Source organism: Desmodus rotundus, chromosome 4, assembly GCF_022682495.2.
Source record: "Desmodus rotundus isolate HL8 chromosome 4, HLdesRot8A.1, whole genome shotgun sequence".
NCBI classification, from domain to species: domain Eukaryota; kingdom Metazoa; phylum Chordata; class Mammalia; order Chiroptera; family Phyllostomidae; genus Desmodus; species Desmodus rotundus.
In genome coordinates, this window is record NC_071390.1 from 180,670,279 (window position 1) to 180,697,987 (window position 27,709).

Below are 27,709 nucleotides of genomic sequence, written 5' to 3' on the forward strand. Positions count from 1 at the left end.
CCCCCCACCAGAGAGACATGGACTTGTCCACTTGTTCGTACATTCATTGGTTGCTTGTGTGTGCCCCGACTGGGAATCGAACCTGCGAGCTTGGCATATCGGGACGATGCTCTAACCCACTGAGTGACCCGGCCAGGGCCGGTTGAGGCCGTTTTAAATTGGGACCCCACTGGTGGCCACTTGGCGCCTAGTTGGGAGCTGCCCCTGCCCTGCCTCCCTCCACTAGCAGCTGTGAGGAGACAGCACGGCCTATGGAAGGCCTGCTTTCCTGGACATGCTGGTGGCTCCAGGGGGGGAGGGAGGGAGGGCAGTGCCGGGCACAAAGCCCGAGGCCTGCACACCCAGCTCCTGTCCCAGTCTGGGCAGCCACGGGGACTGCAGGGCAGGCTGGCTGGGGTCAGCAGGAATTCTCCACGCAGAGCGTCCCAAAGACAGGGCAGGGCCACACTCCCTCCAACTCCCGACTTTCATAGTAGGAGACAGGTGGTGGCCTTTGTTTCCGCTAGCGTCTCTTTGCTGCTGTCCGTACTTGTTCTGTCCTGGTCTTGGCGGGCTGCTGTGACCTCAGCCGCCCCCCCACCCCCACCCCACAGCAGGAGTCAGCCTGCCCAGAGCCCTGTGCCTTCAGGTGGCCTTGAGTCGTCGACTGACGTGGCCAAGTGGTGGAACCAGCCCAGCCCAGGCCTCATGCCCTGCGGCGCCTGCTGCGGCCTGGCTCAGGTCCCTGCCTACCCACAGGTTCACACACACACGTGCTGGGCTGCCGGCCCACAGTGGACCCCTGGGCCACACACCAGGGCTCTGGGAGCCTGCTGGAGGTGTCCTGATAAGGCTGGGTGGGCACCTGGGCTGGGTCGGGCAGGGCCAGGACTGAGGCCACAGCGAGGCTCCGGAAGCGTGGCCCTTGGGTAGAGTGCTGGCTCGTGGCCAGGTTACAAGCAGCCCACACAGCCCCCCAAGGGGCCTAGGGCCAGTGCAGGGCAAGGACCCCAGACAGGGCAGACGTGCTGGGGTGCAGGGCCTGTCCACCGAGGGGCTGAGGGAGACCAGCAGTGCCTGGCCTGCCTGCCCCTGGGACCCTCTGCTGGGTGGCACTCTCGCCAGGCCTCAGCTCCCCCCTTGGGACGGCCCCCTTACCAACAGCCCTTGGCTCCTTGGGGAGCAGGCTGTGGGGAGACGTGCTCCACCTCCTCCATGACACCCCCCACCGCCCACAGTGGTGGCCATACCCTTGGTCATCATTATCCCCCAACTCAGGGGCCCTCGGTCTTTTGGAACAGAACTGTGCCCTGCTGGGTGGGGACCCCCCCAGGTCCAAGGCACCCACTGAGGGGGGGCGGGGCCTGGCCAGGCAGCAACGACCTCACCAGCCAGACAAATTGACCATCGCGTGGCACAAGTCACCAAGACAATGCTTTATTCAGCCCCCTCCTTACATCCGACTGGGTGTCCAGGCACCAGTACAGCGGCCGTCTGGGGGGACAGAGGGCTGGGACAAGCAGGGGACACTGTCACAGAGCAGGGGACACCCGGGCTTGCACTCCCGAGGTGGCAGGTCCAGGCACCGTCCACCCCGTGGCTGCTCACCAGCCCCTCCCGTGTGAGGCCAGAACCAGGCCCAGGCCACACAGCGGTCCCAAAGGCAGGAGCCAGGCAACCGGGCTCTCTCCACCTTGATCCTGGGCCTCACTTTGAGCTGTTACAGGAACGTTAATTTGATATTTTAATAAAAACATTGTTTCTTAAAAAGGCGCTTATGCGTGTAGATCTGGGGCCCCTGGGGGACACATGGAAACACAGCCAGCGCACACACGGGCCCAGGCGCCACCTGCCGGGCCCATGTCCCGGAAGTTAATCAAGGACGAGGCTCCCTGCCTGCATTTTGAGTCTCAATTCTCCAAAATGACTGCAGCGGCCATCGCGTGCCAACTCCCCGAACCTGCTCGGAAAAGCGGGCATTTGCGCGAAGACACGCGTGCCGAGGACTCCTGTTTCGTGCCCCAGCAGGTGCGGACGCTGGCTCCCGTGCACACGGGCAGTGGAGCATGTGGGCAGCCCGCACAGCCGCCTCTTCACGCCCTCGCCCCACGAGACTCTCCTCCCTGGGCCCACCGGCTTCTACGCCCGTCCGGGTGCTGGTCCCAGCTGTGGTGAGGGAGGCTGACAGTGAAGGGGAACAGGGAATGAAGGGGGGAGCAGGCTGCAGCCAGCAGCCCCGTGTGCGGTTCCTCCTTGAAGCTGCAGACGACTTGGGAGGGCAGCAGAGGCGACGCACAGGGCACCTGGCAAGGATGGGGACAGCCGGACACCAGGCCACAGAAACGCACGAGACGAGTGACAGATGCGCAGGCGGCACCCAGAGCGGGCCACCGGGGCTGAGGGAACAGCCGCAGGACCCGACTACTGCTGCGCAGAGGCTCACATCTGAGACCACCTGTCCCTACGCATCGGGTCTCCTCAGGGGCCAGCGAACAGCTTCGAGTAGCTTAGAAGCTGTCACTTCCGAGTCCCCCTGCTCCTCTCCGGCCGATCTGGCTGCTCTGTTCCTGTCGTCCATGTTTGGGTTCCCTTAAATCAGGGGTGTCGGACTCATTGTCACCAGGGACCACATCAGCCTCGCGGTTGCCTTCGAAGGGCCGAAATAATTTTAGGGCTGTGTAATTGTAACTACTCCTCAACTTTTAAGGAGCTGAAATTACACTGGGCCCTTTGAAGGCAACTGCAAGGCTGATGTGGCCCCCAGTGACAATGAGTCTGACACCCCTGCCCTAACAAAACATTCTTGCCTCCAAGGGGCGGGTCAGACAGAGCTGAGGCCACAGGACTGCGCCCTGAGCCTTTCTGCAAGCCCCAGGGTACCCCCCACAGGGCCAGGAGTGGCCGCGGGCCTGCCCCTGGGGGAGGAGCTGAGCCGGAACAGTGGAGCCGGGGCCATGCAGCCCCGTGGGACACTGGACGCAGGGGCATCTGCTCCAGTCGACCAAGGGGGCAGTGAGGTGCCACCAACCTGAGGCAGAAACGCTCTAAAAGCCACAACAGCACAATGAATTACTCAAACGGAGACACTTTGTTTTCAGGGCTTCATTGGTGTCTCGGTCCCACTTTACATCAGGGACTGCGAGGGAGGCAGGCCCTTGGGGGAGCTCTGTGCTTGTTAATCAGTACAGGATCAGGTGGAAATAAAGGCCGATCAAGGAGGGGCTGCCACAGACCGGGAAGCCCGCACGAGACACCAACGCCCCGCCAGAGCGCGACTCTGCAGGGCCACTACGTGGTCCAGGTGTCTCCTCAGCAGTCGGGCTCTGGAAACCCGCCGGCGACCCTACTGACCCCACATCTCAGGCGTCCGAGCCCGCCGACCAGACGTCCTCTCCTGGGCTGAGGGCAGGCGGGAGTCCACGCACGGGTCCTCTCTCCTCCCGGGACGGCCACGGCAAGGACGCAGACATGACTCCCAGGGGGGCTCGGGGATTCCAGGCTGACTCTTCGTGGAATGGTGAAAATTAAGTTACCTGATGATGGACGTTTCTGATTTATTCCAGACAAAGTATTAGGCATGTCCCTAAGGATCACCTCACAGCAGCCAGGGCCAGGCCACGGGTGGCTACCCCTTCACCTCGGCAGCCTCCTTCTCTGCCTTCTCCTTGGCCTTCTCCTTCTCCTCCACCTTCCCCTCCTTCTCCAGCAGTGCCGCAATCTCGGCCACCTGGCTGGTGGAGATGTGAATGTCCTCTTTGTCCACCAGCTCGATCACCTGCACACACAGCAAAGGGTAGGGGCTCGGGTCTGTTTTCTCGACCGCCGGGCTGAGACGGCCACTGGCAGCGGACGCTGCCCTGTCCTACCAGGGGCTCTGGGGGCAGACCCCTGCCTCCCAAAGGGGCCAACAGGCTCCAAAGCCCCCAGGGTACAGGCCCCCGGGGGGCACAATGCACTTCTGGGCCCCAGACTACAGGAACACATCCTCGTGGGTCCGGGGAGCCTGGCCTGGAGAGAGCTCCCCTCAACCCAGAGTGCAAGGCAGGGACATCCAAGCTGCTGTCCACACTAAGGAGGGGCCCCTGGGAAGGAGCAGGGCCATGGAGGTGGCCTGCTCAGACTCTGCAGCTGGTGAGGTGACAGCGCTCCGAATGTGCACCTGCTGACCCTCGACTCCCAGCCAAGCCAGGGAAGCTGACACTCCGGGGGACCGGCTGCAGAGGTTGGGGCCATCAGAGCCACGCGTGGCAGGGCTTGTCCCTGCAGGCTTCCTGGCCTGGTGGGCACTGTGCCCAGCTCCCAGGCTGCCAGCACTCCTCTGCGGGGTCTGCCCGCCCCAAACCCTCGCCTGCGGTCCCAGCCCGGCCCCATACCCACCTTGACGAGGTCGTTGATGTTGACCTTGCCATCCTTGTTCTCGTCCAGTGCTGAGGCCAGGCTGACAAGCTTGCTTTCCGGAATGTGCTTGATTTGCCTCATGGCACTGATGAGCTCGCTGACGCTGACGACAGTCTCCCTGGGAAAGGGGGAGCCTGCCATGTGGCACTGCCCGCACCCACACCCCAAGGCTCCCAGGTCAGCCCCGCCTTCCTGTTGAGGACGCCCGGCCAGATGGGACACCTAGAGCAGCCCCCTGAGAGCCCCGGGCAGAACCCATCAGGCCAGCCTGCACCAGGGGCAGTGTGGGAGAGCTGCCTCTTGACCAGGGAGGGCAGGTGGGCCCACACAGCACAGCAGGCCAGCCCAGGAGGCAACGTGGGCCTTGCCTGCAGGTGAAGGGCCTGCAGCCTGAGGACAGCCCAGAGCCTGGTCCCCGGGGCACTGAGGGTCAGCTGCGACCTCCTGGGAGAGGGAGGCCGCTTTGTTCTGGGTGGAGGAGGCCCTGGTGCCCGCGCCCAAACTCACCCTGCGGGCGAGCCTGGGGCCGCCGTGCCCAGCTTGCCGGCCTGCTGGTCGGCCTCCAGCTGCGCCAGGAGCCCGTCAATCTGCCCGATCATCTGCTGCACCCTCTTGGTCAGCTGCTTGCTGGCTTTGGACTCTTCCACTTCCATCTCTTTGCCCGTCTTGGAGAGTTCCTTCTTAATCTCTTGCAAGTCCTAAGGAAAGGACTTCATTGTAGAAAGGTTGTCTGCCCTGTAATGAATCCAAACCAGCACCCGACGGCAACCCTGCTGTGGGGGCCACTCTGGCCTCTGCAGACCTCGTTTGTAGCAAAGGGAGTGGGAGCTGTTTCGAACCTCAACTTTCCTATCTGGTAAAGGAGTAAATAAATGGATGAAGTGTCTTCTTAAATTCCATGCCCCTTCTGCCAGGAGCAAAGAGGGCCGGGGAGAGGGGGGAAGATGGAAACACTGGGTTTCTGATAAACCCTGGTTCCTGGACGAGCCCAAGAGCAAGGGGCTGTGTCAGGAGAAAGTTCGAACAATGTCGCTTATTTTTACCAAGCTCAAAACCCGTCACCTTTTCCCAATAGAGCTGTGAAAACATAGCTCTTAGAAGCCAGATTAGGAAGTACTACTGATAAGGAAAGAAGGCACGTTTTCATTAAAAAAGAAAACTCAATCCCCACTACGAGAGAAAGTTGGGCAATCAGGAGTGAAAGTAAGACTTCGCGTGCCAGAGCACCGGACTCCTCTGCTCACACCTGCACGGGCCAAAGGAACCCAGGAGGACCTGAGCCTGTCGCCTCCTGGGGACAGCGCGCAGCGGCAGTGGCTGCGCAAAATTCTGAGTACTACCGGCTCAGAATTCACTCTCTCCAGACATCCCTCGGTGCCCTGCCTTTCAGCCCCTCGAGCACTTGACGGAGCTGTTACTGGAAGCCACAGGGATGGCAGAGACGAGCGTCCTCTGTCCTCTCGGGAGCAGAGCCCGCAGCACCCCAGCCCCGCACCTCGCTGTAGTCCTGCACATCCTCCTTCAGCAGCTCCAGCTCCTCCTTCTCTTTCGTCAGGGAGGACTTCTGCTCCTTCAGCTTTGAGCAGGCGTCGCTGAGGAGGTCGATTTCCTCCTTGGTGATCTCCTCTTCCTGGGAAGGAAACAAAGCAAACCCCCGGGGTGAAGGGGGTCCATGTGCACCTGGGGCGGTCACTGCACACGGAGGTGTCCCCGGCTGCGTGCACAGGCCCCACCTTCGTTCTTCTCGGCAGGATGTGTCGTCCGACCATCACCACTGAGGGAGAAGCATCTGTCCCTCCGAGCCTTTCTCGAGCCCAGGACCCTTCCCTCCCGCCCTGCCTGCCTTCTGGCACAAGGCTGGTTTGCGGCACTGGAACTCCACACACGTGGAACTCCAGCCGACTTCTGCTCCGACACCAAGGACCCCAAGTGTGCTCCGTCCAGTGGGGCCACCAGACTGGCTCAAGCACTGTCTTGCCTACTCTAGGTCCTCTGCCTCCCCACGTTAGCTTTGGAGTGACTGTGAACTCCCACAGGAGGGCATGCTGGGGCCTCGCTGGTCTCCAGCCTACAGAGCAGCTGGGATCAGCACGCTCCCACGTGCCCACACCTGCAGGTGCAAAGCCTCCATCTGCCTGGCTCCGACTCACGCCCGCTGCACGGACAGCACGCAAAGTGTCCACAGCGTGGGCCGCGTTCACCGTGTGCGTCTTGCATACTTATTTCCAAATCTGTCCCCAGATAGTCCCTTTTTTCGATGCTACTGTGAATCACATGCTTTTGAGCCCCGGCCGGTGTGGCTCAGTGGATTGAATGCTGGTCTGCGAACTGAAAGGTCACTGGTTCGATTCCCAGTCAGGGCATGTACCTGGGTTGCAGGCCAGGCCCCCAGTGGGGTGGGTATGAGAGGCAACCAATGGGTGTATCTCTCGCACATCGATGTTTCTTTCCCTCTCTTTCTTTCTCCCTTCCCCTCTAAAAATAAGTAAAATCTGTAAAAAAAAAAAGTGCCATGCTTTTGAAGTGTACAATTTCTGATTATTCATTAGCAGCACAGAGACGCACAGATTCCCAGATCATCTGTGAGCACAGATGGCCTCACTTCCTCCTCTCTGACCGCTCAGTTTAATTTCTCCCATCGCTGTCCTGGCCAGACCCTCAGTGCAAGAACAGGGTGCTGAGCATGGGGGCCCCCACGGGGCTGAGAGTGCCCCTCTCCGGCTCTCCTGAGACGTTTCCCACCAGAGAACACACGCTGGGTGGTCAGCGCTTCCTCCTGCCCACAGAAATGACCACTCATGGTGTCCTCCTGATTCTGTTAACATGCGAACGACACAGACTGTTTTTTTGTTTCCTGGAACCCCCCCCACGAAGCCACGATGCCTCGCCCTTGCCACAGAACAGCTGTGTTTTCGACTTGCCAGGTCGGCTGAGCCTTTCCACCCCTCAGACACGACTCTGACTCTCTTGCGTCTGGTCTGGAGTCAGGGGGCACTCATCTCGGAACAAGCTGGGGACACGCTCATCTCCCAGCTGCCTGCCAGGCGCCCACAGCACTGCAAGGCTGCTCCCATCCACGTGGATTCCCCAGCATCTTCACCTGGGAAGCAGGTGGACCTGAGGCGTCATCTGTGGAAGCTTTTCAGCTGTGAGCTGTACTTCCTGGGGGGGGCGGAGCTGCCCGGCTTCTCCACCCGAGGAAGCCCAGGTCTGTGGGGACCCCCGGGACAGGGCACTGGGTCTCCACGCTTTCACGCACCCCTTCAACAGACCCTAGCTCTGCACCGTCACTTTTCAAGGTCCGTACTTCCTGCCAACACATCTTTGGCAATCCCTAGTCCCTGAGTTCTCCTGGGAGTTCACACTGTCCTCTAACCCCTAAGTCTTTAACCCCAGGAAATGGGGTACGTCTGTCTCTGTGCGGACAGCTCAGAGCACACAGGGCCTGGAGCACCCGTGACCGGCAGCCTGCCCTCACCCTGCTGCTCAGCTCTGTGTCTGCTTCCTCCTGGGCGGGCGCGGGCACCACTCACCTGCACACCTTGCAGGATGGGGGCAGTGTCCTTCAGGGCCTCTGATGGCAGGACCACGTCTGGCACTTCTTGCTGCAGCTCAGTCACGGGCCTCCCAGGGGCAGCTTCTGCCACTTTCGGGGCTGCTTCCTTCTGAAACATAGGCCAGGGCCGGCTCAGAGCCACTTGCCACCCCAGCAGCCTTCCTGAGGCGTCCACACAGGTACACACGTGCCCCTAGCCAGAGGGCACACGCTGCGCAGGCCTGCTATGGCACAGTGGAGGTCTGTACGGGCCATCACCCAGCAGCAGGGACCTGCCTTCGGTAGGCTTCAGTGCAGAACTCTCCAAACAGGGGACAGAGAGCAACCAGGTGCATCCATGCAGCCCAGCAGCTGTGCACCGCTGTGCACCAGAGCTCACGGGGCCATCGCCAGCAGCCACGGTACCTCACGTCCCCTTTCGTCCTTTCCTGTCTACTGCACAAAGCTGCTCTGGGGCATGCAGGGCAAGCACCTCGTGGGCACGCATGTCGGGGGCTAGGGCGCACGCAGAGTCTGAGCTGGGGCCTAAGCTGGCCCCGCTGCGCTGACCGGCATCCCAACCAAGGGAGCGCCGGCCCAGTCTCGTCTCCCCAGTGCCCCACCATGCCTGCCCCCATTGTACCCCCACCACTCCAGGAGAACAGAAAGGGCTGGACCTGCAGGGCCCCGGGCACCAGGGTGAAGAGGTTTCTGCAGAAGTAGGAGCAGGATGCCCTCTGCTGTCCAGGACTCCCGGTGGCCACTCACCTGGGTCTCGGAGAGCCTCTGCAGCTCCTTCTCCTGGAGCTCCTGCTGGATGGCCGCCTCCTCCTGTAGCGTGGCCTCCAGCTTCGCCTTGTTGTCCACCTGCTCCCCTTCCACCTCCGCCACCTTCACCTGCGCCTCCTTCGCCTTCAGAGAGGGCACGCCTGGCAGTGAGCCATGGCATGCCACCACCAGAGAGGCCCAGGCAGCCTCCGCCCCCACCTCCACCGGGCTGCCACCTGGCCTTCGGGGGGAGCAGGACGCACCACTGGGAACCCCCTCCAAACCCCCGAGGACTCCTTCCGCACGCCTCACGGGAGCCCTCCTCACTCATCAGAGACAGGGCAGGCCCAAGAGAAGGGGAGGGGTGAGTGGGTGGAGCACAGGTGCCCGTGGCCAGGGGGTGGTGTTTCCGGGGTCCCTGCCGTCAGGGGCGTGGGTGGCAGGAAGGTCTCCTGGCAAACGCACCACTATCTCTGGGAGGGTTTGCAACGTGGACTTGAGCTGGTCAGCGGGCGACAGGGTGTCTGGGAGGTACATGGCCCGGGACAGGATGAGCAGCGAGGTCGGGATCTCTTGGTGCAGGTGCAGCTCCAGCCACTGGAATTGGGAGTTCAAGACCCGGACTCACCTGCTGGCCTCCTCCTGCGCACACCTATGGCCTCGATGGGGCTCTGACCCTGGAGCTTCGCTCCAGGCCAGTTCACTGCCTCGTTCTGTAACTCGATGCAGCCCAAGCTGGCCGAGCATGAGTGGCTAAAGGCCCTGGAGTTGGCACCCTGGCAGCCGGGCCTCAGGGCCTGGGAAATACTGAGCAGGACCAGATTCACTGCCAGCAAAGTCTTCACTCCAAAATGGCATGAAAGCCCCAAAGGTGGTGTTTGTGAACTCACTCAACATTCAGGGTTTACACACCTACTGTGGGCCAGGCACCACTTTAGGCTATTTTTTAAAAAAATATTGATTTATTTGATTTATTTTCAGATACAGAAAAAGGAAGGAGAAACAGGAAGAGAAGCATCAGTGTGTAGTTGCCTCTCACACACCCCCTACTGGGGACCTGGCCTGTAACCCAGGCATGTGTCCCAACTGGGAATCGAACCTGCAACCCTTTGGTTCACAGGCTGGCACTCGATCCACTGAGCCACACCAGCCAGGGTGACTTTAGGCTATTTTAGTGAGAAAAAGACAACATTCAAACTGACAAGAAAGACCCTGATGACCTTTGGACAAAAACTGGACACAGGGCAAACGATGACACAAGACGGCCCTCGAAGACCAGGAGGGAACGCTAAGGAGAGGAAGACAACCAGAGGAGGAGGAGGTGAGAGCACTTGAACCACAGGCCCTGAGCGAGCTCCACAAAGGCAGGACCCGTGCCAGGTACGCCGGCACCCTCGACTGACACAGGGCCAGCAGCGCAGAGCAGGTCACCAGGGACCACGTGGAAGACGCGGCAGCCAGTGACAGGTCAAGAGGCGAGAACACACCGCATGACAGACCGCGTGTGTGTCGGGGACCGACGGGACGCATGCCTGTCTCCACCAGGAGGACGTGCAGATGGCCGTGGCGGCTGCAGCAGCCCTGGTGGTCAGGAGGCGGACCGTCAGGCTCCTGCACACTTTTTGTCTTCTGAGGTGAAGAGCGAATCGCTATGAGTGCCGCCCTTCTGAGGTCTGATGGCAGCGGGTGGGCAGAGCGGCCCCTCCGAGCTGCTGGAGGGGCTGGGTGCACTGAAACCCCGGCCCAGGTGAGAGACGGGCCCCATCTCAAAGGCAGGTAACCGAGTCCGCATCCGCCCACAGATGATGGCAGAAGGAGGCAGAAAGGATGTTACCGTCAACCACAAGCTGCTGAGAAGGACCAGAGCCGCCTCACAGGACCGGGCCCGATGCAGCCAGACACAGGCAGAGACCAAATGGACCTCCGAGCTGCAGGATGCACCCATCCCCTCCAGGCTGTGCCCACGAGCCTCAGTGGGGCTGACGCAGGGGGAGCCCCTCAGACCTCACGCAGGCCCAGCCGGGCCTGCGACCACGCACCTGCTTCAGCTGGTCCCGCAGGCGGTCCTCTGTGACGCCCAGGGCCCGCATGCCCCGCGCTCGACATGCGGCCTGCAACTCCTTGACGTTGAGGCTGTCCACACCCTCCTCAGCAATCAGCTGGAAAACAAAGTCAGCTCCTTATACCCTTGAAAAGCCACTGGAGGTTTACGTTGTTTATGCCACACGCCTGTGAACTATGTGTCCCATTATAAACCACTCTCCTAATACGCTTTGCCAAGTGACAGATAAGCCAAGGCCTGGTTCCCGGTTTGTAGGGACAGGGCTGTCCGACGGGGAGGGGGACTTGGGGAAGCGCAGGATGGCCAGGACCAACCCCAAGATGAGTTTCAAAGCACACCTCCGCCTGGGGCCTATGCCTGGCTGGCCAGACGCCGGCACGCATCCTTGTCCCACAGCCCACCCTCACTGGAGCCCGGTCAGTATCTGCCAGGTGCAGGGCAGGGTGACCCTGAGGCTCCCAAGATGGCTCTGGGCCTCAGCCAAAGCTCTTCCCCAGCCCAAGGGAAAAGAGGGCCTCAGGGCACTGGGATGATGCTGTAACCAACTGAGCAGCCAGCCAGGACGCTGTTTCTAATCCTCACCTGAAGATACTGTTACTGATTTTAGAGAGAGACGTGACAGAGAAACACTGACCGGTTACCTCCTGGAACCTGCAACCTCTCCCTGTACGGACAGCGCTCCAGCCCACTAGGCAACCTGGCCAGTGCCATTTTTTTTATCTCTCCCCTCTATGTGGAGAGGCACGTGCCACAACGCCATCACTTCTGCTTCCACCACCGAGCGTGATTCGGAAGACACTCAAGGAGGGAATCAATCGCTGAGTTTACAGGTTCTTCCTGCCGCACGCCCTCCCCCCCGCCCCCCCCAGGGTGCCAAGGCTCTGGCCCCACCCCCTCTGTTCAGAGCGCCTCCTTCAGGCTCTCCCAGGACGAGCCTGCTGGTGCCGGACCTCTCAGGCGCGCTTCCCGAGAGTGTCTCCCTTCCTCAATGTTCCTAGGGTGTCGCTGCTGGACAGGATTCTGGGGGTTTGGGGGCACATAAAAGATCCTGTCCGCTTCCTCCTGGCCTCCACGGTTGCTGATGAGAAACCTGCTTCCGTCTGCACCTTCTCTCTGCAGGTAGGAAGCTGTCCTCTGGCTGCTTCCAACACTGCGTGTGTCCGGAAGCGTGCGCCAGGCTGACCACAAGGCGTCTCGGTCGGGGCTTCCTTAGGTCTGTCCTGTGTGAGGTCCCCTCAGTGGCTGATACTCATGGGCTCGTCTGCTGCGTGAGCACTCCCTCAGCTCCGCCCGGCCCTCTCCTCCCAGAGTCCCCACGACACACCGGCAGCTCTGCCACAGGCCCACGGGCCCTGGGCTCGCACTGGTTCTTCACTATTTCCTCTCTGATGTCTAGGGGGTGATTTCTGCTGTTTCACATTGAAGTTCCTCGATCCTACCTTCTGCCCTGTTTTCTATTTTGGATTGCATTTCTCACGAAGTTTCCACTCGGTTCTCCGTTTCCTTTGTGGAGATGGCGTTTCTGGGCTCACGTCATCACTGCCGCGGAGTGGGTTAAGGCAGGGGCCCTGAGACCGTGCCTGGTGTCTCTACCCTGTGGTCTCGGCACCAGCACCCATGGGTTACCATTTCCACTTGCTCTGGGACCCTTCTGGTTCTGGGCATGGAGAGACACTTCCTGCTGAACCTGGATGGTCTGAGTGCTGTCATGAGACTCTAGGTCTTACTCCAGGCACCGGGCTGAGCTGGCTCCGCCGGCATGGCTCTGGCACGGGGTCAGGGGCAGATTTTGTAACTGATGACACAGCATCGGTGGGTGGGATCTAATGGCCAAAGTCATCTGCATCTCCCGAGCAGCCCAACTGTGGTGGGTGCGAGGAAATCGTATTTGAAACCCTCCGGCCTCAGAGCCCTGCCTCTGTGTCCCACTTCCTGCCCCGCCCAGAGCGCCCCCTGCTGGCCACTCCCACCACAATAGCAATAAAGGCCAAGACCTGGTCCTCCACCTTCCCTCACCACTGTGTCTGCTTCCTGGCCCTGCCGTGCTGAGGTCTCCTGAGGCCCTGAATGGCGCTGTGGCTGCTTCCAGGGAACCATGAATGACAGGCCCCTTTCACAGGCACTGAGCCCTCTGAGCAGTCTGCCAACCCTGGGAACTGCACCCCAGGTGCCGGGTGCTGCCCGCTGGGCCTCAGCCGGCCCCCGGGATAGGGGTGCCAGGTTTCTGCTGGAAGGGGCAGGAGCACCTCATTACTGGCCCCACCTGGCCTCGGACACCACCTCAGGGGGAAGGAGTATCTCGGGGCGGCCAGGCTGGGTGGCGGTGGCCCTCTGGAGCCTGTCCCGCCAGGCAGCCCCGCCCTACGTGTGTCAGAGAGCGAGCTCTGTCCTCACCAGTGTCTGCAGCCCGAGGCCGGGGCCTGTGAGGCACCAAGACGACGCACCGTGGTGACCCTGAGGTCCCAGGGTCTCTCGTCCCCACATCTCAGAGTCTCCTCATGTGCACCTTCTGCTTCCCGTCTAAGGGCAGTGGGCCCGTTCCACCCTCTCGGCCCCGGGGGTCTGGCTGCAATTCCGTTTCCCTGGGATCTGAAGCACTCAGTGGTGAAAGGACTTGCCCAAGGTCATGGAGCAAGTGAGCAGTCTGCTCCTGCGCCACCTCTCCCGAGGGGCGGCCACACTGCAGGCTCTCCAGTGAGCAGCCTTGGCAGCAGCTGGAGCACCGCCCCCGCCGTCCCCGACGCCCCGGTGGAGTGCGTGTCCTGAGCGCCCTCGTCCCTACAGACCCTCCAGGATGACCTGTGAGTGCCACCTACCCCGGGGAGCATCTTCCCCAGACCAGCCCCACGGGGAACACCTAGGAAAGCCAGGGATGGCAGAACACAGCAGCCACGCACACGGAGCACCGGAGAGCTGAGACAACCAGGGTTAGGGCACTTGTCTGCGGGCCGGGCTAGGCTGGCACGGAGTATGAGCAGGCCCTCTGTGGACCCATGGGGACCAGTGACATGTGCCCACGTGGAGCGGCTGAGTGCAGGCCTCAGGCCTCCGCTAAGAGGCAGAGACGTCCCATCAAGCTAAGGAGGAACAGGGGTGTCAGGGGCTGCTGGGCAGACAGGCCTTGAAAGCTACATCCTGAGAGGAGAAGCAAGGCGCAGGGAACAACCCTGGTGCCCGCTGTCAGACTGAGCGGGCGGAAGTGAGGAGCTGGGTGGAGCTCCCATGATGTGGCAGGGGCTCCAGGCTCGGGCAATGGCCATGACGGGGCTGCAGGAGGAGAAAGGCACCACCCAGAACCTCTCCAATTTTTCAGACAAGACCTGTATTTCAAAAAAACTCAACACTACAAACAAGCAAAGCCGAGAGAGAAAACCCAGGGAAACTGCCAGACAAGGACCACATTGATGGGGGAAGGGGGGAGGACAAAAACACTGGACTTATCCACAAGGAAAGGAAGGCGGTCAAGTACCACCTGAACAGGTGGGACAGACGGGCGGTGGACTAAACACTCCCCTCGAAAGGCAGATGACAAGTGTGTGGCTGGAACACCAGACCCCACGGACATCAAGGTGAGAGGCACCGCCAAGAAGGGTGGCTTCACAGAGGCTCTGGAGAAGCTCAGGCACACGGCGCACCAGGCTGGGGCAGTCGGGGGCTGGGGCCGCCAGGTCTGGGCCAGGGCTTGCTTTCAGCTTCCTGACTTACTCAGAGGCCTAATTCCAGGTCACTATTTAAGGAAATTATCAGAGATCTTGGGCAAAAACCCATGCTAAAACAGTAAGTTATGACGCACTCTTGTAACGAAACCTTAGGCAGGCATTAAAATTCACCTTTTCGCCCCAGCCAGGTGACTCGGTTGGAGCATCACCCTGCACACCTAAAGGTTGCGTGTTCGATTCCCAGTTAGGGCACACACCTAGGCTGCGGGTTTGATTCCCGGTCAGAGCAGTCGACAGCAGGCAACCGACCCGTTTCTCTGTCACAGTGATGCTTCCCACCTTCTCACTGCACCTTGGCAGCATGGGGCATCTCCGACCGCCACACCAGGGAGATGCCAAGGGGACTGCACGGCCCAACACTCATCCCCGCAGGCTCGCGCACGCACACACACACGCGGCTGCAGCTGGGACAGCGGCGGTCCGGGGGTGGCAGAACCTGCGACGCCCTCCTGCCCGCACCCACCTTGTCATCGGCCTTGATGGAGCGCAGCCGCATGGTGAGCTGGAAGCGCAGGAAGTTGTTGGTGCCCATGGACTGCAGCTCCAGCAGCTTGCACAGCGCCACCAGCTGAGGCCGCGTCAGGTTGTCCAGCGTCAGCTCATCCTCGAACAGCTTGGAGAAACGCAGGATCTCCTCGTTGCTGGGTCTCTCCCCCGTCTCTCGAATCTATGAGAGCAACAGCAAGTGTTGCCCGCAGCAGAGGCCTGTTCCCCAGCATGCACGCACCTTCTCACCCCACACCCCGCCTCGCCTCCGGGCTATGAGGAAGCAGGAGCAGAGCTGGGAGGGCCCCTCAGACTCCACCCTCCAGGACACCTGGCCCACAGGGCAAGGCTAGTGACTGCAGCAGGCTCCGCCTCCCTCTCCCACCTCGGATGTGGCTGCAGAGCAGCCTTGGGGTCTGTCCTCAAGCCAGCCTGGCCCCCCAGCCTGCCGCGACGGCAGGTTTTCACGTTTCTCACGTGCCAAACTTTCCCTCCCCCGGGGCTGCCGAAGAGTGGAGGTCAGGAGGGTCACACTCTCTGCACAGAGGCTCGGCCTCACCGAGCGAGGCAGCAGCAGCCAACGCCCGCCTGGGAGCACCCCTGTTGCTACATCAGAAAAGGGAGCATGGCGATGCGGACCACTCCCAGGTAAGGCAGGTGCACGCAGGGCCCGTGGGCTAAGGCCACAAGGGCTCTGGAGCGTCAGGGCACCTTCTGGAAGAACACAGAGAAGTCTTTGGTGGCATTCCCCTTGGCTGCCTTGTTCTTCAAGGCCATCTCCTCAATGGTGTCCTGAAGAAACTTGGCCAGCTCCAGCTTGACCCGCAGCTCCTTCTTCAGCCTCTCCTCCTGCAGGGCAGACACAGGGTGCTGCACTCGTCCCCCTGGGGCCCCTTGGGGCCCCCTGAGGTGGGGTGCTGGAACATGCTCCCCCAGCTCCCAGTCTCATACGCTCTGTGGGACCCGAGCAGGACTGGCCAGGAGCACACACATGGCTGGGGACAGGTATCCCCAAAGCACCTGACTGACGGAAACAGGAAGGCCTGCACGGCCAGGGACCAACCCAGGCCCCACCCCCAAGCACAGGCCTTAGCTCAGGCTTGAAGACCCTGGTCCAGAGAAGCCATTCTTTCAAACGCATTTAGGAAGGATAGGCCAAGCCCCAGAGCCCGGTGGGTGCCCCTGACGCAGCACAGCAATCACGAAGGAGCACAGAATGTCACAGCAGCTGCCGCGGGAGGCCACCTTGCTGGACTGGGTCTCGAACGTGGACGGCAGCATGTTGGGGAAGAGCTTCACAGCGACTGGTAGGAGGAACTCCATGAAGGGCACCACCACGAAGACAAGGAAGGGCACCAGGCGAAAGAGGTCAGCACAGATCCGGAGAAACTGCAAAGAGCAGTGTGGTCAGAGGTTACCTACAGACCTGTGCGGCTGGGAGCCCCAGGCCCCCAACAGCTCATGGGGCAGCTCCTGAGGGCCACTGCCATCTGCTGCAGCCTACAGGAAAGCTGGCCAGGAGCCCACTCCCTGCCTAGAGCGACCCCTGCCCCCACAGGCACTGACCTAGAAAAGCAGCCCAAGGTTGAGGAGCAGCCTGGCCCCCAGGAAACGCCCACGGGGGCGGGGGGGGCGGGGGGGGGGGGAGGCTGAGGGGGCAGCGCACCCTACCTGGCGGCGCTCGCGTCGTGTCAGGGTGTGGCCGTTGAGGATGCGCCAGAGCATGCGCGCAGCGATCTTGGTGTCGATCCAGAGCAGGCGGAAGCCATGGTAGTAATGTCGCAGCTCGTCCAGGACCCGCTGCCCCAGCGACTTCTTCACAACCACCTCCGTGGGCGGGCTGTACACGGGGCCTCCCTCCTCCAGCTTCTTGTTCTTGTCCTTCAAAGACTTGAGCGACTTCTCCACCACCGAGTCGTCACCCAGCGGCGAAGACGAGTGCCAGCAGCGTGCGGGCAGGAGCCATGGCGCGGGGCCCAGAGCCCACTGCCCTTGGGCTGCTGTGCCCGCGCACTGGAGCCTCGGAGTCCGGCGGCCCAGGGGGTCGCCCCCGAAGCAAAAGTACTTGGGGTGCATGGCAGTGCAGCCCAGTGGGACATGCCTGGAAAAAGGGAAAGAGCGATGTCTCTGACTGAGTCTCCCTCCACCCCCTGCTTCCTGCGCCGGGGGCGGGGGTGCCATTCCCCTCCAGAGCGGGGGTGAAGGAGCTATCCCACATGCCAAGGTGGGGGGGCCTCAGATGGGCAGGACAGGCACAAACACAAGCAGTGCAAGCTTGTGACCTGGGGACAGACAGATTGGGGGGGGGCCCAAGTCCTGTTCCCACAGACTGAGAATTTGAAGGTGGGGTGTGGGGCATGGCAGCCCTCTCCCCTAACAGGTGATTTTCTACAAAGACCTGCAGGTCCTGAAAATCAGCAAGGATGCCCCAGACCCCAGATCCCTGAATCAGCCGCCCGAACACATTGGTGCAAAACAGCAGAAACCAAGGATTGCAGCCCGAAGCCCACATTCTGCCCTCTGTTCCACCATGGCGTCTCCGCCCCTCCAGCACCCGGGCAGGTGCAGGGTTCGCTCCAGCCCCGGACCCACTGCCCTGTCCTCCTAGCCCACGCCCCTCCTGACTCCATCCCCCACACTCTGTCCCCCACCGGCCAGGAGGTCTCCGTTAGGCCCCATGGAAAGCCACAGGGACCTCTGTAGGTGAGCTTCTCAGCGTGCTCTCTGTCCACACTCTGAAGCCCACAGGGCAGCCCCGGCCTCCGGCAGCCAGAGCAGTCCAGCCTGCCTGTCCTGGGCCCACACAGCTGCACGCTCAGCACCTGCCCGCACAGCAGCCCGGCACCAGGAGCCTCTCCCTGCAGTGCACAAATCCACCGCTAGGAGGCCCCAGGCTCCCACGAACTTCAGAGGCATCGCGGCTCCTTCCCACCTGTCCTCTCAGCACCTGGCTTGACGCCCACAACACGAACGTGAGCTACAGGGCAGACCGTCCCAGTTCAACTCCAGCTTCACTACTCACTGCTGTGTGACCTTGGGAAGTAACTCAGCCTCCCTGTGCTTCAAGGGCGTCCTTTGTAAAGGTGCGTCCTACTACACTCGTACACCAAGTACCCAGAACGGCGTCCAGTGCACAGTGACACCCTGCGCAGAGCTGGCAGCAACTACCACTGCCTCATCAAAACCTCGGGGAAGCCGCCGATCGTTTACAGAGGGGGTGCTGAAGGGGGAGCTCGCAGCCTGTTCTGGGCAGGTGCAGTCGGCACCGGGCACTGCGGGCCCTTGCTGACCAGCCCCTGCCAACCTCTCTCCTGACCTGTGGAGGCCCCTCCGAGTCTCCCCGCCTGACAGTCTCAGGACAGGCTGCACAGGGAACAGCAGCGCTGCTCAGGCTCAGGGCGCCCTCAACCGCCTGTGGCTGCGCAATGGGCTAGGAGACGGGCCGCGGTCGGTGGCCCTGGGCCTCAGCTCTCAGTGCGGCAAGGACAGTGCCCACACCCAGAGTCCGGCCTCGCTCCTGGCCTCATCAAGCCTACATATCCGATTTCCAACCCTCAGGTGGCAAAGAAGCGAGTGGCTCCCACGAGGAGACATGACATCAGCAGTGGCCGGGGCAGCCAGCACGCACAGACAGACACGTGAACACAGACTGAGCTGAGGAGCACACAGTGTGCCCAGCGAGGGCCTGTGAGGCCCTGAGTCTGCTGCCTGCAAGCACGTCAGGGGGATTATTACTAACACTCTAGCCCGAAAAGGTTAGCCATTTTCAAAAGCAGAGAACTGTGTCATTCACTATTTTAAAAACTCCCATCTAGCCCTGGCTGGTGTGGCTCAGTGGATTGAGCACCAGCCTGCAAACCACAGGGTCATGGGTTCAATTCCCAGTCGGGGCACATGCCTGGGTTGTGGGCCAGGTCCCCAGTAGGGGTGGACGAGAGGCAACCACACAATGATGTTACTCTCCCTCTCTTTCTCCCTGCTTTCCCTTCTCTCTAAAAATAAATAAATAAAATCTTTTAAAAAATCTTTTTTTAAAAAGCCTGGGGATGTCCATCAGTGGCTCGTCTGACTTCAGGATGCTGACACTGGCATCCACCTCAACCCAACGTCGTGCCAGCCCTGCGCGAAGAAAGACTCAGTAGCGCCGGGCAGAGGAACCAGTTCCCAGGGCTGGCTGCCCCGCCCCGCCACAGCAGGTCCTGCTGGGGCCCTGCCGACCCTGCAGCCAGGTGTGAGTGTGCTGCCAGCACAACCCTGCAGGTCACTAAGCTCCGGCTAACACGTCCCCCTGAAGAGGACAGCTCCCCAAGACAATGGCCCAAGGCCTGGCCTAAGAGGATGCCAACCCTTCACAAGCCACCCTGCTCTTCAAGGACACACGGCCAGCAGAGACGACATGACACCAGCAGCACCGCGACCGAGGAGGGCGCCTCCCTGCCAGGGGACCAGAGGCCCCGCAGCCAGGGGACTGGAGACCATGGCCCACAGCCTCCACCCCCCCCCCCCCCCGCCCCGTGGAGACCCGAGGCCCCGCGACATCCAGTGCAGCACACGCAGGGAGCACCTGCCACCAACGCGTTGCTATTTCCACAGTCTTGTGAGCAGTCACACCAAGTGAGACAGAGGAGTAGGAACAGCCTCCCGCCGCACCGGTTTTCCCACTGAGTGAGGCTGCAGAGCAGTGCACCGCTTCCCTCTGACTGTTTACTCAGTCTGGGGGCTTCCGCCCGGCCTCCTTTCCCGGGGCACAGGCATCCTGAGCAGCGAGGTAATGTCCGTGATGTGGTCCCGGACGGGAGACTCTCCACCCACCCACCCTGCAGGGGTCCGGGCCATTTCAAGTGCAGACAGAGTTCAGAACAGCTGATACAAATGGTTACCACTTGCAATTACTTACGTGTGTGACTCAAGTTTTCTCACATTGTGCGATCAAAATAAAAAATAAAATTTTTGGATACTGAGACATAAGATTTTGACTCATCTATAATTCCTAATTTGAACTGTACTCAGTTCAGCAAAAGTCTTATGGTTCTTATTGCTTAACTTTCTAAAAATTGTGAACTTATAAAAAAGTTACATCAATGAAGCACAACTTTTACTTTTTCTAACTTTATTCACTTTAGAGAAAGATAGGGGAGAGGGAAAGAGAGGGAAACAAGGACCGGCTGCTCCACTTACTCACACACTCACTGGCTGAGTCTTGCTAGTGCCCTGACCTGGGGACCGACCTGCGCAGCCTTGGGGCGTCGGGACGACCGCCCAACAACAGAGCCACAGGCCAGGGCTCTTTCGCGCTCCTGCACGGACCTTCAGTGCAGGTGCACTTGAACCCTAAAAAGGCACTTCACATATCCTACACCCACACCTGACAAGAACACTTCGCAGTGGAGAAGCAGCAGCTTGCCTTGCGCAGAGCCAGCCCGCAGCAGGCACTCTGCGAGCGCGCGAGCAGCCGGCTGTCCTGGCCACAGGCCTGGCTACTGCGGTGAGAGCTGGGAAGACAGAGACAAAAGCAGGGAGAGGATGGCCCCTGGCACTGCCTGCAGAGGCATTACAACAGTGGCTGGAGAGGCTCGGAGGAGCTGGGTAAAGGGCCGGCACAGGGCAGCAGATATAACTTAGTGATCACTGAGAGAAGACTGTGAAAAGGGAGGCCCGAGGCCACCACCACCACATAGGGGTAAGCACGTTTGTCCCCAACCCCCCCCCCCCCCTGTAAGATTGTTTTAGTAGCTTTCAGTAGCGCTTACTTGTCTTTAACTTCATTTGAAACAATTCTGTTAGATTGTATTGTAACAGCTGTCATATCAGTGTGCATTTAAAAAAAATTGTCAAAATTGGTGGTGAATTTTTGTGTATCCTTTTAATATGGAAGATGGAAGAAAATATGTAACATTTTTGGCATATTATGCTTTATTCTTTCAAGAAAGGTAAAAACACGATTGAAGTGCGAAAAAAGGTGCCGTGTACGGAGAAGGTGCTGTGCCTGATCGAACAATCAAAAGTGGTTAGCGAACATTCCTGCTGGAGATTCTTGCTGGACGATGCTGCACAGTGGCGCCGACAAGCTGAAGTTGATAGCGATCAAATCGAGACATTAATTGAGAACAATCAACGTTATACCATGTGGGAGAGAGCTGGCATACTTAAAATATCCAAACCAATAGAGTTATTGGTGAAAAGGAAAAATGTGCCTTCTACTTTACGGAAAAAACCACACGGACTTGCTGGCCTGCTCCACAGATCCCATCTGGGAACTGGCCGAAAGGCAGCATGTGGCCTGCCTAACAGAAATGGCCACCCTTCTTCTGAAAGAGAGAAAAGACTCTAATGACACATTCACACCTAGGGACACGGTATGCAACTTTAAAAATTACTATTCCCCAACGATTTTAGGGGTTTAGTGACATTCCAGTTACAATCCCGCAGAGACCTGAAAGAATTCTCAAGTTCTACTAGAGGGCAGTCTAGAAAAAAGACATGCGAGGCCTGGTCCCCCAGAGACGAGAGCTGGCTGGAGAGCTCACTAAGGTGAATGGTGGCCACAGACCACCATGGACAACAGACGCCCTGCGTGGGGAGATAGGCATGCTGGCTCTGCAAGCTCTGGGGTCCCCACACCTGGGGCTGCTCCCTGCAGGGCAGCCCAGCCACACGGCAGCCCCTCACTGTCTTAGCCATCAGTTCTCGAAAACCAGAGACTCCGTGCCCCGCTGGACCAGTGGACCAGTGCGGCTCAGTGGGTCGGGAGTCATCCCACAGAGCAAAGGGTCACCGGTCAGGACACGTGTCTAAGGTGCAGGCGAGGTTCCCATTCCGGGAACACGTGAGAGGCAGCAGATCGAAGTTCTACTCTCACACGGTATCCCTCTCCCTCTGCTCCCCTCTCTGTAAAAACAAAACAACAACAAACCCAGAGACTTCACACAAAAACCCAGACCCCCACCTGGCCCTGCCCTGTGGGGCCACATCTTTCCTGGCAACCATGCCTGTACCCTCGGGTCACTGGGCTGCCCTATTTCCAGCCACCCACAGGCCCCAGAGCTTGAAATGCTACTGGAAGGCTTCAAAGTTCACTTCCGAATGAACCCTAGAAAGGCCAAAAGTAAAGACGTCCTATGCTGAGACATCCAAGGCCCCAGGCCATAAAAAGAAAGATTTCAGGACAAGCCCCACACTATAGAAACCCAATCAACATCACGGTCAAGAGTCGAGCACTGACAGCGGGGAGGGGCTCTCGGACGGACTGGAACACTGCCCCTACCAGCCCCACTGACAGGCAGGTGGGGGACAGGCCCTGTGGGCAGTTGCTCAGGGGCGCCCGCCAGGGGCCTTAAAATGGAGCACGGGCTTGCTTTACCAGCCGGGCTCTCACGTGCAATCTGCGCGGTCTTTGTTTCAGAGAACGAAATCTGTCCCAGAAGCATCCTCCAGAAAAGCTTTATAGCCGAGATGAGCTGACGAATTAATAATCTCAAACAAGTAAGAAAACCCAAAGACTCCACAGCTCCACAGCAAGGGGCTGTGAGGGGCCAGCTGGGCAGCACTCGGCCAGGAGGTCCTATACCCTCACACAGAAGGATCGGGGGGTGCTGGGCGAGAAGAGCTCTGGTCTGGCTGTCCAGGCAGGTGGACAGAGACCTGGTGCCAGGACAGAGGTCTGGGTGTCCCAACACAGGCACGACAGGGGGTCTGAAGTAGACTACGCACAGGGATGCGAGGCAGAGGGGATCGCAGGTTGGAGAACACAGCAACCCCAAAAGAAGTTCAAGTGTGTACAGAATGGTGGAGAGAGAAGAGTGGATGCCACGGCCTCCAGGGAGCCCTCCAGCCTTGCAGCAGCACCACGGACCTGTCTCACCAAAGGGAAATCCACCACGTTCCAGCTGTGTCCCCAGAACTCAACAGGGGCATGCCCAGTGGCCAGCACTCACTCAGCATGTGCCTCTGGGCAGGACTGTGCATGTGAGGCGGGGCCTGCCTGGGGCTTGCTGACAGAGCCCCACAGTATCGACGATGCTACCTGCCCACATCCCACGTCTTTCTGCACAAATCCACGACGGGCCCCTGCAAACAGCGGCCGGGTGGGAGCAGAAAGGGTCCACCCCACTCAGTGCATACACTGTGTACAGACATGCTGTGTGGGTACCACTGGATGTCAGAAAACCAGACACAGAAGAAAAGAGACCGGAATAAAATACACCAAAATGCCGATGGCATTTGTAACAGGCACTGGGATTGCAAACATTCGTCTACTCTCCATAGGCTCACCAATGGACGTGGTTACGTATTTCAAAACAAAAGGACAGAGCGAAAAAGAGAGACAGAGCGCAGGCAAGCAGGCGGTGCCGGCTCTCCAGGGAGTCACGCAGCACCCCTGTGTGCTCTAGGCAGACAGCGAAGCTCATTTACTTACACTCGGCTTATCAACCCCACGGTGTCGGTACAGCTGAGACAAGTGTGATCCCCCAGACCACCTACAACAAAACACAGGGGAACAAGAGAATCAGTCTCAGGCCAGGCACTCTGGGAGAACAGCACCTCTCGGAGTCTGAGAGGGCACCCCCAGGTTGTGAGGCGCACTGCAGGGAACCCGTCCGCACGCTGGAGAGTCTCCGAGCGCTGCCAGGTGCAGGGTCTGCCCCCGCGAGGGACACAGTGTCTCCGGGCGGCCCCAGGCCCCTCGCTTCCCAAGTGGGGACACCAGGCTCCACCCGGCAAGGGCCCAGGAAGTCCGACCTTTGGTCCCCCCAGGCAGGACCACACCCCCTTGCTCCAGCTTGGCTCTGGTGGGCAGAGCCAGGGCACACACGGGCCCACGCACAGGCAGACCCACAGTGCAACCAAGGGCCGTGTAACAATGACCTGAAGTCCTCCCTGCCCACGTGAGGGGGCGAGGGCTGAGAATAACTGGACAGACAGATGCCAAGAGCAAGCCATTTCTCGGCTGAATGCTACTGACGAGCACAGAGCACAACATTAAGATTCTGATGTACATGGGATCACTCCAGTTCCCACAAGCCTAAGTTCAAGGTTCATCCACGTGACCGGCAGTCAGGCCCGCCCGTGATCAAACTCTGTGCTGGGAACAGTCTGTGAGGGGACAAGACTCTGATGGGGTGCCAGGCAGTGCGCCTGGGAAGGCGGGCGGGCACCACAAGGCCCTGCCTGGAGCAGGTCTGGGTCAACGAAAGCCAACTCTAGAAGCCAGCAGAAGGGAGGAGGGAAGATGGACAAGGCAGGGAACAGGCTCCACACCGAGGCATCCTCGGAGCAGGCCAGGCAAGGTGGACCCAAGCTGCTCCCAGTGGACCCTCTGGGGACACGGACTTCCAGTGGTCACTCATGTAATTCAACTGGAGGCCAGTGTCAGCCCGGGGAAACCTCCCTGTCTTGTGCAGAAGGCTAGTTCCGTCAAACGTTAAATTCAGGACCTTGTAGGTGGGTGCCAGCCAGCCTAGTTCTAGGGTGGGAGCTGGGCTCACGAGCTCAGCTGCCATGATTCAAAGGTTACAGTTTCAGTCAAAATTAAAAAGCACATAGTGAAGAAACACTGCAGCGGAGGAGCAACCCCCCATTGTCTCCCAAACAAAAGCCCCCTCCCCTGTGGCTGGGCCAGCCCCCCATCTCTGGCTGCCGCCATGCAGGTGGTCCAGCAAGAAGGCTGCCACAGCTCCCAGGGCCCCCTGGCCTGCCCCACATCTGCAAGCGGCATGAATGGCACACCACTAACCCTTCCACCTGCTCCCCAGACTCTGAAGGCTTCCCCAGCCTGCTGAGGAGACCCCAGGTGGGCCCCAGGGCTCTGTCCTCCCTTCCCATTCCGGGAGCCCCTCTGTGTTGTCTTACGTCCAACAACCAACTCTGCCATTCCAGCCAGGCGTCCTGCAGCTCACCCCTGACGCTGCCCAGACACAGTGCAGACCTGCAGGGGAAGGCTCGGTCCCCACTTCACGTGTCAGTTGCAAGCAGGTGCCCAGGCCGCCCACACTCTGCCAGCTACACATACAGGGTTCCCATGAACCCCTTGGTTTTGATAAGCCGACACAGGAATGCTGCAAGAGTGAGACCCTGCTCTCCGTCCTGTTAACAATGTACCACAAAGGCTACACACAAACACACAGACCCAGAGGTGCACAGCTGGGGGTCCAGAAGAATCCTGAACGCAAGAGCTCTGTCCCTGTGGGGCCACCAAGTACCACCAACCCAGAAGCTCCCGAGCCCCCTGTGGAGGAGTCTGCATCCTCATCGCCTGGGCATGATGGATCACATCTTTGGCCAACAGCGAGTGAGCTCATTCTCCAGACCCAGCTCCTTCCTGGAGGTTGGGGGTGGGTTGGAAGGTCCAGGCCTTGATTACAGATACCTTATTAGCATAAATTCAGATTAAAGGAAAGGGGCTCATTACAAATCACAGGAGACATCCGGATCGCTCTGGAAATCTCAAGGCCTTTTAGAACTCTGGCAGGAACCAGGTAGAGGGGCAGAAACCAGACGTAGTTCTTTATATCCCACACCTTTCTTCACCTGGCTTCCCAGAGAAGACACTCTTCCATGCTCCAATCCCCACCCCCAGCGGCTGCAGGCAGAGCACTCAGAGGGTCACAGGCCCCTCACATGAACCTGCTCCCAGACCTCCAGGCTCCCCAGCTGCTCCTCTGGAGCCCTCCTGTTTAAGCCGGGCCAGAGGCTGGACCTCCCCATGAGCTGCTGCTCCCACACCCCGCCCACGGGGAATCCCGTCAGCTCCCCTCCAGGCAAACCAGCCCACTCCCAAGTATGCCCAGCACTCAACATCCCCTCCGCAAGAGCAGGGTGTGAAACGGGCAAAGTGCAGTCACTGCAGTGGAGGGACCAGCCGGGCGGCACCTCAGCCCCCATCCAGGCCACGTGACTGCCATAAATCACACTGCCACCGGGTGACACCGGCTGCCACCGGGACACTTCTCCCCCAAACCCACAACCCCAATCTAACCCCGTGAAAACATTACACGAACCCCACAGGGGGCGTCCTGCTGTGTGTCTGAGCAGCCACCCTCAAACCTGCGAGGGGCCGTCAGCAACTGTCACAGCCAAGAGGAGAGTAGGAGCAAACGCGACCACATATAGTCTGTGTGGGACAACAGGAAAGTGCCCCAGGCCAAACAGGTATCCTAGTAAAGGAAACTGGACGGGGTGCACGGGCAGCAGTAACAGCGGAGCGAGGTTAACTCAGTAACTGGGAAAAAGAATCACAGTGGCGTCCCGTGTCAACAAGGGGGATGGATCCAGCAAAGGCCACAGCACCGCTGCATGCCCGTTTCCCGGGCTCAGGGCTCCCTGCGGGTCCCGCAGCAAACTGGCTGTAGCGGGGCCATAATCTCAGGAAAAATTCGTATTCCCGAAAGGACACAACTCCAGAAAGGTCCAGCCACCTCCAAACCATAGGCTACCGGAACATGAAGAGGCCAAAGCGTGCCATCCGTGCCCTTCACTAAGAGCACGAGGCAGCGAGGCGCACGCCCAGACCAGCGGGGCCCCAGATGCCACCCGCCCACGGCGAGGTCCGAGCGGCTATCGCTGAAAGCGGCAAGAATCACGTCTCTTTTTTGTAGTATCTTGAGAAACTGCAAAGCACCTCAAAGTACATCAGCTTACTTGACTCTCAGTCTTACAGGGCAAGTTTTGTCTTTCCCCCGATCTTACAAATAAGGAACACACTCGGGAAGGTAATAACGTTAAAGAGAGGTAGGGAAAGAGAACGAGAGTGCGGGAGCCCAGCACGTGGACCCCCAAGCGCCCAGCAGTAGGTATGATTCACGTCACTGCGACACTCCGAGGCTCTGGGCACCATGGACCTGGCCGGGGCCCCGCACGGCAAGGTCTGGGACCCTCTACAGACGCCCCAGAACGCCCTGCCGGTCCCATGGACGCCCCGCAAACCCGCAGGTCCTCCTCGCCAGGGTCTGCCAGCCCGCCACTTCATCTCAAGAGCTAAGGAAGGGACCCAAGAACACGACTACCCTCGTGATGGGCTGCGCGTGCCACGAGCTCAGCCCGGAGAGCAGCGCCGAGAGCGTCCCGGGGCTGGCTGTCAGCGCTCTGCTTGCAAAACTTTCCGAAGCCGCTCTGGAAGTGGCGGCCAGCGGCAGGGCGGCTGAGGTCACAGCACGAGTGAGTCACCAGCCGCCGCCCGCGCCGTGCTGTCCGGAGCGCACGGCACTCACCGCCGCCCGGGCGAGGCGCAGGGGCAGGGCCGGCCAAGGCCCCAGCCCGGGGTGACCCCTGCCCCGGGCCGCGTTCGAGCGCAACACCGACCCAGCGCCGGAGAGCCGCGTCGCCCGCCTCGGTCCCTCCCAGGCGATCCGGCCCGCGCCGTCGGCCGTGCGCTTACCCGTCCGGACGGCGGCGCGGGACGCCGGGAGGCGGACAGGCGGGCCGCGGCAGCTCCTCAGTAAGATGGACGCCATGTGTCCAGCTACGGCGGCCACGCCGGCCTCCTGCTGCTACTGCCTCCTCCTCCGCGGTTCCTCGCTGGCCCCGCGGCGCCTCGGCCCGCCTGCGCGGACGGTTAAGGGCGGCGGTTGGCTCCCTGCAGCGGGCGCTCAGTTCAAGGAGCCGGCACCGGCGGCGGCCATGTCCGGGCACCGACGTCCGGCGGCGCGGGGCGGAGCAACCGGGCGCCACTCCCATTGGGCCCCTCCCGCTCCCGCCGCCGTTCAGGTGAGGGCGGTCCCGGCGTGCCTCGCGACTTACTACCGGTCCCGGCGTGCCCCGGGCCGG

General features: G+C 60.4%; 1 protein-coding gene across 3 annotated transcripts; it reads right to left on the reverse strand.

Annotated features, from left to right (window-relative positions):
* Positions 1 to 1,400: 1,400 nt before the first annotated feature.
* Positions 1,401 to 27,578, reverse strand: LETM1 (leucine zipper and EF-hand containing transmembrane protein 1). 3 transcript variants are annotated; one of them, XM_053922717.2, is made up of 15 exons: positions 27,321 to 27,576; positions 23,364 to 23,424; positions 16,619 to 17,048; positions 16,193 to 16,336; positions 15,659 to 15,796; positions 14,925 to 15,128; positions 10,720 to 10,839; positions 9,146 to 9,277; positions 8,681 to 8,824; positions 7,911 to 8,042; positions 5,873 to 6,007; positions 4,885 to 5,075; positions 4,357 to 4,495; positions 3,574 to 3,754; positions 1,401 to 3,484 (listed from the first exon to the last, which is right to left on the reverse strand). In XM_053922717.2, the coding sequence occupies exons 1-14, from the start codon at positions 27,394 to 27,396 to the stop codon at positions 3,605 to 3,607; spliced, it is 2,196 nt and encodes a 731-aa protein (XP_053778692.1). In that variant the 5' UTR covers positions 27,397 to 27,576; the 3' UTR covers positions 1,401 to 3,484; positions 3,574 to 3,604. The 3 variants fall into 3 exon arrangements, with proteins under 3 accessions (XP_053778692.1, XP_053778694.1, XP_053778691.1); XM_053922719.2 differs by having other exon boundaries at positions 1,401 to 3,754; positions 7,911 to 8,039; positions 27,321 to 27,578; XM_053922716.2 differs by having other exon boundaries at positions 1,401 to 3,754.
* Between the last annotated feature and the right edge of the window lie 131 nt (positions 27,579 to 27,709).

Coding starts and splice junctions, on each gene's coding strand:
- LETM1 (XM_053922717.2), bottom strand. CDS start 27,396: ATGGCGTCCATCTTACTGAGGAGCTGCCGCGGCCCGCCTGTCCGCCTC. Junction 17,049..23,363: donor GTGGGGTTGATAAGCCGAGT/GTAAGTAAATGA, acceptor CCCTTTTTCCAG/GCATGTCCCACTGGGCTGCA. Junction 4,496..4,884: donor GCCCCAGGCTCGCCCGCAGG/GTGAGTTTGGGC, acceptor CCCCTTTCCCAG/GGAGACTGTCGTCAGCGTCA.